The sequence below is a fragment of the Mirounga angustirostris genome, unplaced genomic scaffold, assembly GCF_029215605.1.
Source record: "Mirounga angustirostris isolate CCGP_5_RB_7025 unplaced genomic scaffold, mMirAng1.0.hap1 SCAF_17, whole genome shotgun sequence".
Taxonomy (NCBI): domain Eukaryota; kingdom Metazoa; phylum Chordata; class Mammalia; order Carnivora; family Phocidae; genus Mirounga; species Mirounga angustirostris.
The window spans coordinates 47,476,490-47,486,277 of NW_026991725.1; the positions used below are offsets into that span (position 1 = coordinate 47,476,490).

General features: G+C 56.9%; 1 protein-coding gene across 5 annotated transcripts; it reads left to right on the plus strand.

The window, feature by feature from the left end:
* The first annotated feature begins 2,169 nt into the window (after positions 1–2,169).
* ATP1B2 (ATPase Na+/K+ transporting subunit beta 2) lies at positions 2,170–9,773 on the plus strand. 5 transcript variants are annotated; one of them, XR_010408679.1, is made up of 9 exons: positions 2,170–2,877; positions 4,696–4,824; positions 5,180–5,284; positions 5,378–5,583; positions 5,822–5,878; positions 6,655–6,753; positions 6,865–7,118; positions 8,732–9,046; positions 9,638–9,773. XR_010408679.1 is itself a non-coding variant. In XM_045888174.3 (7 exons), exons 1-7 carry the CDS (start codon positions 2,766–2,768, stop codon positions 7,027–7,029), a joined length of 873 nt encoding a protein of 290 aa, XP_045744130.1. In that variant the 5' UTR covers positions 2,170–2,765; the 3' UTR covers positions 7,030–8,466. The 5 variants fall into 5 exon arrangements, 3 of the variants coding, with proteins under 3 accessions (XP_045744130.1, XP_064439273.1, XP_064439274.1); XR_010408680.1 differs by lacking the exons at positions 8,732–9,046; positions 9,638–9,773 and adding an exon at positions 7,846–8,466; XM_045888174.3 differs by lacking the exons at positions 8,732–9,046; positions 9,638–9,773 and having other exon boundaries at positions 6,865–8,466.
* The last annotated feature ends 15 nt before the right edge of the window (positions 9,774–9,788 follow it).

Sequence of the window (9,788 nt, forward strand, 5' to 3'; positions counted from 1 at the left end):
AGTGCCCGGCTCTAAGTAACTGCTCATTAGCCTACGCACTGAATGAATGAATGGGAGTTGGGGCTGGACTCCGAAGGGCGGGCCGTCTTCCAGGATGAGGGAATGAAATGGGCAAAGGTGTGAAGCCAGGAGCAAGCACGGTTTGTCCTGGGAGTGGCCAGCAAAGCTCCAGCGGAAGACGAGTTGGGTCCTCGTGGGAGAGGAGGTTGGGGACACGGGCTGGGTCTAGATTGTGGAATGTCCTGAAGGAGAGACAAAAGAATCAGGACTCCATCCTGCAAGCTAACAGGAAGCCATTGAAGACCTCTGAGCTGAGGAGTGGCCTAATTAAAACTGTATCTTGAGAAAATTAATCCAGAGCCTGCTCCAGAGCCAGCTGTATAATTTGCAGGACCCAGTGCACAACCAAGATGTGGGATCCCTTGTTCAAAAAGCAGGGGAAAAGGGCCAGTCAAGGCCCTGAAAGAGAAAATGTTTTCCTTTTCTTCTGCCGTTCTTTCCTTGAATTCTCATGGGACTTTCTGCTATTTAACGTTGTTCGAAATAAAGAAAAACTACCATTTTTCTACCTTCAGCTTTCGGATGAGCACAGAAGGACTGAGAAGAAAAGGAATTATGGGCAACTCAGCGCTCCCCTTCCTTCCATGTCATCCTTGCTCGCAGAAGTGGTTGGCTCAGTCAGGAGGTAGCTTGCAGGACAGAGAAAGGGTAGAGTAAGATGCCTCAGTCACCCATGTCTTCTAGAACACCACTGCCTTCTTTCTGTATTCCAAGCAAGGTCTGCTTCGAACGTAAAGTGTGGCCTCTTGGTGATCAGCACCCCGAGTGGTTCAGGTGTATGCACAACACGCTTACCTCGTCCTCGCTTTGAATCTCGCTGAGCTCCCGTGTGTGGTGGGTCTGTGCCCAGGGAGCCTCACTAATGGCATGTTACCTGCATCTCCTCTGCTCACAAGCACACTCCATTGTCCCGTTGGACTTCACTTGCAAATTACAAGTTCAAAGATAAAATTATGAAGAGTTACAAGATAGTGACAGCAGAGCACAAACCCAAGCATGAGGCTATTCTGAGCACCAACCTTGTTTGAGCAGATCCCGGGTTCATGAAGCCAGGCTCGGGGAAGGTGGGGGAGAGCATCCGAAGGGGAGGCTGACAATCGGAATAGGCACTGTTGAGGACGAGAGCCAAGGATATTGGGTGATAGTTGAAAGGAGAAAAAACACTTCTCCAAGGGAAAGTGGCAAGATTTGAAGAGAGATGAAAAGTAACAGATAATGATTCTTAAGTCGAGGTCTCCAGAGGCTCTCGTACCCCCCTACTAGTCTGTGGGTCTCTTGAGCCCCAGGAGAACCGTGACTTTGCCTCCCCAGGGCTAGAGTTGCATAAGGTCTCTTGTAGGTACTCAATAAATGTTTGTCGATCCAAATGGGCAAACGGGGAAGGGGGAGTTCAGATATGGGGATGGGGGTGGGGAGACACAACCCCTGAGCACACCTGGGTCCAGGGCCGGGGTCTCAGGGCAATGCTAGGGCCCAGGAATGGGAATGTGGTGTCGGGAAGGGCTTCGCCCAGAGAGTGGGTAGGGACATGGGGAAGCTTCTAGGCTTGGAGAGGACCAGGGGCTGTGGAACTTGTGAAGGAGGTATGGGGGTGCTGGGTGGGTGGTAGCTGCTCCCCAAAGGGGATTTCCGTCCTGTGGTGACCTCTATCCGTCTCTGTGTGGCCTGTTCTAGCACTAGTCCCTACTGTTTGTCCTGGTCTCTGGCGCTTTCTCTATTCCTCTCACATTTGGCCCTGTCCGTCTCCGGATCTTAGTCTCCAGCGGCCGGCCTGGGGCCCCTTCTCAGCACAGAACGGCTTCCCTCTCCAGCTCCGTGTCACTCCGGGGTTATCTTTCCCTCTACTCCGCCCCGACACGCCCTCCATCCCCTCCATCCACCTGATCCCGTCCAGTACCTGGGGTGGGGGGAGGGGAGAGACCTCCGGGTGCCGAAGAGGCGGCAGGGGGGCGGGCCCAATCCCTCTCTCCATATTTGCATATGTATGAGGTCGCCCGGGCCAGCGGCGAGGAGGCGGGGCTTCTGGGGGTGGGAAGGGGGCGGACACCCCCACAGCCGCCGAGTATAAAGAGTGCGCGCCGCGACCGCCGGCCCCGCACTGCTGAGGAGCGGAGCCTCCGCCTGGGGGACCCCCATCCCTGGCCGTCCCCCAATTGCGCGTCCCTGCCCCACCCCCGCGGCCGAGCCACCACTGGTGTGGCGGTCTCCGCTTGGCGGAAGAGCCTTGAGCGGTCACCCGGCCCCTCTCCACAGCCTCTTTGCATCTCGGATTTCGGGGCAGCCCCCTCCCCCACCCCTCCCTGGCCTCCTCGCACCCCTATTTTTTCTGCGTTTAGCTCCGGTTTTGCAGCCGTCTGTTTTTGCATCCCTTTTCATTTTGTTTCTAGAAGGTCTGGGGGGGGGGGTGAGGCTGCACCGCACCCCTTCCCCTTTCTAACCTCCCCTGCTCTGACAGTCCCCCTTTTCCTCGTAGCTGGGGGACCTGGGATCCGTGCATCCTACGCCGCGCTGCCAGCACCCCGCAGCGCGTGGCCGTGCGCCCCGGAATTTGCAGCAGCTGCCTAGCTGAGGAGGGTCTCCCTCCCTCGCCCCCGCTGCCTTTGCTCCCCGCGCGTTCCAGAGCGTGCGGGGGGGGCTTCTGCGCGCCGCACCCCAGCTTCTCCGCAGCCCCCAGCCCCGCGCGGGACTCGCCCCCCGCCGCCGAGATGGTCATCCAGAAGGAGAAGAAGAGCTGCGGGCAGGTGGTTGAGGAGTGGAAGGAGTTCGTGTGGAACCCGAGGACGCACCAGTTCATGGGCCGCACCGGCACCAGTTGGGGTACGCAGGGCGGGCCGCGCGACGGGCGGGGCGGGGGTCCGCCGGGCGACGCCGGGCGGGGCGGGCAGCGGGTCCCGCCGGCTCGGCCCCAGCCCCCTTCCCGGGTCCCCGGCGTCCGGCCCCCCTGCCGGGCTCTGGCCTGGGAGGGGACCGAATCGCCGGTCTAATCTCCCCGGCCGGCCGCTGCGGAGGCGGAGAAAGTAGGTCACCGCCGCCTTCCCGCCCCCCGCGGAGCCCCCTCGCGCGGGGGGTCGCGGGCCGTGCGCGCGTGTCCGCGCCGTGGCGCTCGCGCTCCCTCTCGGGGCAGGTCCGCTCCGCATGGTCGCCCCCCCCCCCCGCCTTCCCCAGAAGAGCGCCCCTTCCCTCCCTCTGGCTCTCACTAGCCAGCCAAGCCCGTCTATTTTTAGCTCGTGCCCATCCCCTGGACCCTGGGAACATTCATGAGGGGGCGGGTCTTGGGCGGGTGGGGGTGTGTGGGGGGGTTCTTCACAGCGGAAGTTGTCAGTATCCCACTGCTGAGCGTTGGGAGCTTTCTGTGGCTGCTTTGTGGGTGGGGGGCGGGTGGGGAGGGGGGGCCCTGGGAGATTTTGGAGGTTGGATGTTCGGCTCAGATGTCTCAGGCGGAGGGAGGAGTAGATGCCAGCGGTGGTGAGATGCGTACATCATCCGGCAGAGCGTGTCTGTGGGGTTGGGGTGCCTTGGGACCTCCCCAACCCATAGCAGGACTCGAGGTGTGTGGAGGGAGTTATCTCTAGTCGGGGGGGGGGGGGTCTGGTAATGGGCTTGAGTGCAGGTGAGGGGTGGCAATCTTCCAAAAGGGATTGTGAAGCGGGGAAGTCGAAGCATGGGGGACCCTGTGTGACACAATTTGCGATTCATCCACGCTGATTGCACGCTATTCCCATCAGCACCCTCCACCCGGGGCCCTGGAGGTGGGTCCAGTGCAGCCCTTGCCTTGGGGTGGGGGGGACTGGAGGCCCAGCCCCTGGGATTGGAGGGGTCCCTGACTGCTTGGGGAAATCTAGAGAAGCTTCATGGGGAATGTGTCTTCTGAGATGGAAGGACTGGGGGTCCTGGGTGGTGGCAAGAGCAGACACGGTAGGCTGAGGAGTGACGGAGTTCCGTGTCCATCCAGCAAGCACCTGTTCTCTGCCTGGAAGGCTCTGGGATAGTCCACCTTTACTCTCCGCCTCTGCCTTGGGAGCTGTGTGTGAATTGGGGGTGGGGTGACTGTTGAAGGTTCTGGACAGCTCTGAGAGATGTCCTAGGTAGACAGGATTCGCGTGCAAGGCCTGACTTGTGTAGGGTGCCGGGGGAGAGAAGGTTTTGTGTTTGAATGTGAGGGTCCGTAGTCTGAGAGATGGGGTGAGAGTGTAGTTGTGAATGGCGGTCAGTGCTGGTGTAAAAAGTCCTTTTTCTGGATGGACAGCACGAGGACCAATGCAGCAATCACAGATGTGGTGCCTTTTCAGGGCCATGAATGGTCGAGAAGTTGGGAACATAATTTGATGCAAAATGACTGTGGCCTATACTTGGGGTTGTCCCAGCAACGAGAATTTAGGTCTCTTGTGGCCTCCGCAAGGTTGGGCTTCACTGTGCCCTAGGACCGGAGGGGGCTGGGAGCCATGGCTGGAAGCCAGACGCAACTGCCTGTTTCCAGCTTGTCTCCCTTTGCTCCCAAGGGAAGGCTCTAAGATGTCCCCAAGACTCTGTGACCCGTCCCCGTGCTGAACCTCCGAGTGGGAGACGGGTGTGTGGGGATAGGCGAGGTCATCCCGGGAGCCTTGGAACCTGCTGACCTCATTTCCTCCTCCCTAGCCTTTATCCTCCTTTTCTACCTCGTCTTCTATGGCTTCCTCACGGCTATGTTCACCCTTACCATGTGGGTCATGCTGCAGACTGTCTCTGACCATACCCCCAAGTACCAGGACCGCCTGGCCACACCGGGTGAGTGATGCACGCTCCCCACCCGCCATTAACTGGCCCTGTGCCCCCCAAGCCTCCAAAAAAAGAACTTCCAAGCCCAAGAACTCACAGTTCACAGAGGCTTGGTCCTGGTGGCCCGACTGCCATGTACAAGGGAGTGCCTGAAGTCCGCCTTTCTTCCCGTTTCCTGCAGCGGAGAGCTTTGTGACCTGGGGAGGTGCTCTCTGTCCCCAGGAGATCGTCCTCCTGTGAAGACGATCTCACATCTTCACCCCACCCATCCATCACCCTGCTGCTCCCTATGTCCATCTTCTTCACTCTGTGTGTGGTCCCTCATCATATATATATATATATATGTCGGCTTTGTCGGCCATAGGCTTGATGATTCGCCCCAAGACGGAGAATCTTGATGTCATTGTCAACGTCAGTGATGCTGAGAGCTGGGACCAGCACGTTCAGAAGCTCAACAAGTTCTTGGAGCGTGAGTGTGGTTGTGCGGGAGCTCGGGCAGGGGATTGGGGGACCCAGGAGGCAGAACAGCGGGCCCATGACCCTGTCTCTCCCACCTCCTTAGCTTACAACGATTCCATCCAAGCCCAGAAGAATGACGTGTGCCGCCCTGGACGCTACTATGAACAGCCGGATAATGGAGTTCTCAACTACCCGAAGCGTGCCTGCCAGTTCAACCGAACCCAGCTGGGCAACTGCTCTGGCCTCGGCGACCCGACCCACTATGGTTACAGCACTGGGCAGCCCTGTGTCTTCATCAAGATGAACCGGGTACATGTGAACATGGTCACCGGGGAGGACCAAGGAGGAGGGGGCCGGGCCCACCCTCTGCTGGCAGATGCTCTCTTTCACTGGGGCTGCTGGATGCTGGAGAGATTTTTGGATGTTTGAGTGGCTGGGGGAACAGGAGAGATGGGGCCGTCGGAGGCTGGGGTGTGTGGAGGGAAGGCTGGGTACCTGTATCTTTACCATCTTTTTTCTCTCGCTCATCCGTCTCTCCTCCCTCCAGGTCATCAACTTCTACGCCGGAGCCAATCAGAGCATGAACGTTACCTGTGTGGGGAAGGTGAGTTTGTCGGGCCTTGCCCACCTGCCCACCTGCGTGCCCTTCGTGGTTTCCACCTAATGCACTGATCTCTCCTTATCTTCTTTGCTCTCAGAGGCCCCTTCTCTATAGGGACAAGGGGGTAAGAGTGGGTGCTACTGTGACTCGAACTCCCAAGGGGCTCCCACCCCTCTTGCTTCTCTCTAGGATGCAGGAGCTCGCTCTTGTGTGGATAGACACCCGCCTCCCTGACTCCACGCAAGCCTTGGCCCCCGGCTTCCATCCCTAACCCTTCCACCTTCTCTTCTAGTCCCTGATAACCATGACTTCCGCTCTCCCTCTCGCAGCTCACCTGTTCCTTCCTCAGTTCTTTCTAGGTGTCTGGTAGTTAGCACCACCCGCTGCCCCTCAGTGTCCCTGGATCCCACCTCTGTCCTCTCTAGAAACTTTCTGTCCCTCTTCACTCACACCGCTCCCCCCTCCCCGGCCTACTGAGCCCTTACTCATTTATCTGTTCTCTCTCTCGGCTCTGCTCCAGAAACCGACTCCTGAGACAGGGGTAAGAACTCGGTGTGGGAGTGTAGCGGACGGCTTTCAGTATCATTACCGCCCTTCAGGGCTTCCCAGTCTGACGGAGGAGACAGGCAAACACACACGCATACAGGCTCACAGCCCAAGGGAAGCTGATCTGAGGCAGGAATTATTTGGGGGCGAAGGAAGAACAGAGGGACGTCTGGAGAGCTCTCGGGTTCCTGGCGCCCCAGCATGCTCTCCCCCACCCTTCTGCGCCCCCACAGAGAGATGAAGATGCTGAGAATCTCGGCAGCTTTGTCATGTTCCCTGCCAATGGCAACATCGACCTCATGTACTTCCCTTACTATGGCAAAAAGTTCCACGTAAGTCCCGCTGGGGGGCCCGGGCTGGCGGCTCCCCAAGGGGAGCGGGGTCCTTGGGGAGGAGGTTGAGTTGCCACGGGCCTGGACCTTTGCTCTCCTCCTCTGGCCCAGGTGAACTACACGCAGCCCCTGGTGGCCGTGAAGTTCCTGAACGTGACCCCCAACGTGGAGGTGAACGTGGAATGCCGGATCAATGCGGCCAACATCGCCACGGACGACGAGCGAGACAAGTTCGCCGGCCGCGTGGCCTTCAAACTCCGCATCAACAAAACCTGAGGCCCCTTCCTCCTGCCCCCGCCTCTTTCCTATGGATGCTTCTGGAATGTCCCTGACCCTGCCTGATCCCTCCCTCACCCACCCCAAAGGTATTTTTTATAACAGAGCTATGACTTGTTGGAGACTCACGCCCTCTTTCTTTACTTGTGAACCCAGCCTGACTGCCGTTTGTGATTCCCAGCCCTCAGTTTCCCCCCTTTCCTCTCCCGATTCTAGCTGATTCTAGCTCGGTCACAGGCAGGGAGACAGGATCCCGGGACGGCCCCAGGGGAGTTAGCTGTTCTGGTTCTGGTTTAGCTGGGAGTGGGGTGTCTCCACCCCTCCGTCCCCAGAGAGCTATAGAAAATGCCTGCCCGCTCACCTTCACACCCGCCTTCACGCTCATCCGCCTCCTCTCTCTCTCTCACACACACACACACACACACACACACACATCTCGGTTCACCCCTTTCTCTGTCTCTCCTGCACTTTCTGCCTCATCTACACGGTCCCTGTCTTGGTGGCTTTGGATGCATCCGGCTCCTCCTCCGGCCTGTCCCCACCCCCTCCCATCCCCATTCCCTCCTCTGAAAGACAACTCTTTGTAATCGAGGACGAGGTGGCTCTGTGGCCTTTTCCCTGTTCTCTGGCACATCTGTCTTCTCACCCTCTGGTGATGGCGTGCGCTGGGAACCAGGGTCTGGAAGAGGAGTGCCCGTTGGTTCTTGAAAATTCTCTTCCTGTCAATAGGCACTCCTCAGAGGGATGGGGTTGACCTAGGCTGAATGTCCACTTTGTTTTTGCCGATGGCTCACTTCTCCCTGTTTGTTTTCCCAGAATATCCTTCAAGTTCCACTCTTCCCCGGAGCCCTGGGGGAGGGGCAGCCATTTTGGCTGGGTCCCCAGTGGCCACCTTGGAAACGTCAGCTGGCTCTGGGATTATTTCACCTCCTCCCCCCCCCCGCCCCGGGCCCAGAGCTACCCCCACCGTCCTCCCTCTGGTTTCTCTTAGCATGTTATCAACTAATCACTAACTCCTTCCCTCTCCGCATGTCAGCCTGAAGGTTGCGAACAGCCCCTCAGTCTAGGCTCTGAATGTCTCGGCCCCCCGTCTCCTACAGACCCCTTGGCGTTTTTAAACGACCCCATAGTGTCCATAGAATGCTCCACGAGGGGCCTCTGGTATTCTTGAGCGATAGTGCCCTTCATTTCTGCCCTCTCTAACGGTCCATCTCTTTTCTGACACTGCAATCCCCACGCCCCACCCTCAGACGGACCCTTCCCTCCTTCCCTCTCGCTGCTCTGAGTCTCTTCCCTTCGGGTCCCCATGTTCTCCTGCATTGCCCTCGCCCCCGTGGTCTCTCTCTGCAGTTATTTAATGCCTGTGTCAGATCTACTGTAAAAAGAGGATAAAGTACAATAAAATGAGAGCAATTATATATATAAATATATATCATACATGGAGCCCTGCGTGCGGGTGGTTCCTTGCCGAGCGTTTGGAAGGGCTCTGGGAAAGGGAGTGGGGGGTGGTGGGTGTGGGTGATTCGGGGCTTGCTCCGTCAGGCCTCCTTCCCAGCTCCGAGCTCTCCGTCCGGTGTCCAAGCAACTAGATCACTCCTTCACCTGTATGGTCTTTGCGATCACTCAGTGCAAGAGAGGCAGGAAGCCTACACCCCTTGGTACAGCGACAATACTTAGGATGTGCCTACTGTGTGCGTTCCAGGCACCGTGAGGACACACTTATGAGAGAGGCAGAGTTCCTGCCCCCAAGGAGCTCCCCAGTTTAACGGGAGAGGTGAGGAGCACACGAAAACACTCTCCTACCAGGTAGACCTACACAAACGTGTTTCCACGAATGGGAGAAAGCTGAAAGCCGGCGAGGACAGAATTCAGAGTGGACATCTATTTTCTATCGGGGGCTTCCAACGGCGGGTTTCCTAGAGGCTTAAAGGATGGGGTGTTTGGGGAAGAGAGCATAGCGTCAGCAAATGCCCAGGGACGTGAGAAAAGCTGACCAGAAGAAACAGACCTCAGAACGGTATGATCCTAATTTTGTGTAAGAGTATACACATAAGCATAGAAAAAAAGGAAGGGGGGGGTCCGCTTAACAATGTTTATTGTGACATACAGGGATGGGTCTAGAGCCCATTTTTATTTTTCTTGGGGTTTGTTTTTGTTGGTTGGTTGACAACGAGTTAGTCTTAGTGTTTGCCACGAAAAATACCTTTAGTATATAGGCACAGATCCACACAATTTTTTTTTTTAAGATTTTATTTATTTATTTGTCAGAGAGAGAGCACAAGCCAGGGGGAGGGCAGCAGGCAGAGGGAGAAGCAGGCTCCCCCGCTGAGCAGGGAGCCCCGATGTGGGGCTCGATCCCAGGACCCTGGGATCATGACCTGAGCCAAAAGCAGACGCTTAACCGACTGAGCCACCCAGGCGTCCCAGATCCACACAATTTTATCATGAATGCATCGTACACACTAGGACCACTGGGTTTAGTCACTGTTGCGCCGAAATTGCATCATATTACATACTTTTGTGCATTTCACTTTCTTCACTCAATAAATTTCTTGTGATACTATTTCACCTGGCAGAGCTCTAATATTTTTGTTTTTTTTTTTTTTAGATGGCTGTGTCATATTTTTCCTGTTGGGTTGTTCTTACTGATTTGTTCAAGCTCCTTGACAGCTGTAGATATAAACTGTTTTTTGCATTGCAAAAATCCCCCCCGCCCCAAGCGATTGTTTGCTGCGCCCTTAAAAAGTGTCCCTCTTCAG

Excerpts from the sequence above, each read along its gene's own strand:
- ATP1B2 (XM_045888174.3), top strand. The coding sequence starts at position 2,766 with ATGGTCATCCAGAAGGAGAAGAAGAGCTGCGGGCAGGTGGTTGAGGAG. Across the intron at positions 5,285-5,377 it reads GCTCAACAAGTTCTTGGAGC|CTTACAACGATTCCATCCAA; the intron begins GTGAGTGTGGTT and ends CCACCTCCTTAG. Across the intron at positions 5,584-5,821 it reads TCTTCATCAAGATGAACCGG|GTCATCAACTTCTACGCCGG; the intron begins GTACATGTGAAC and ends TCCTCCCTCCAG.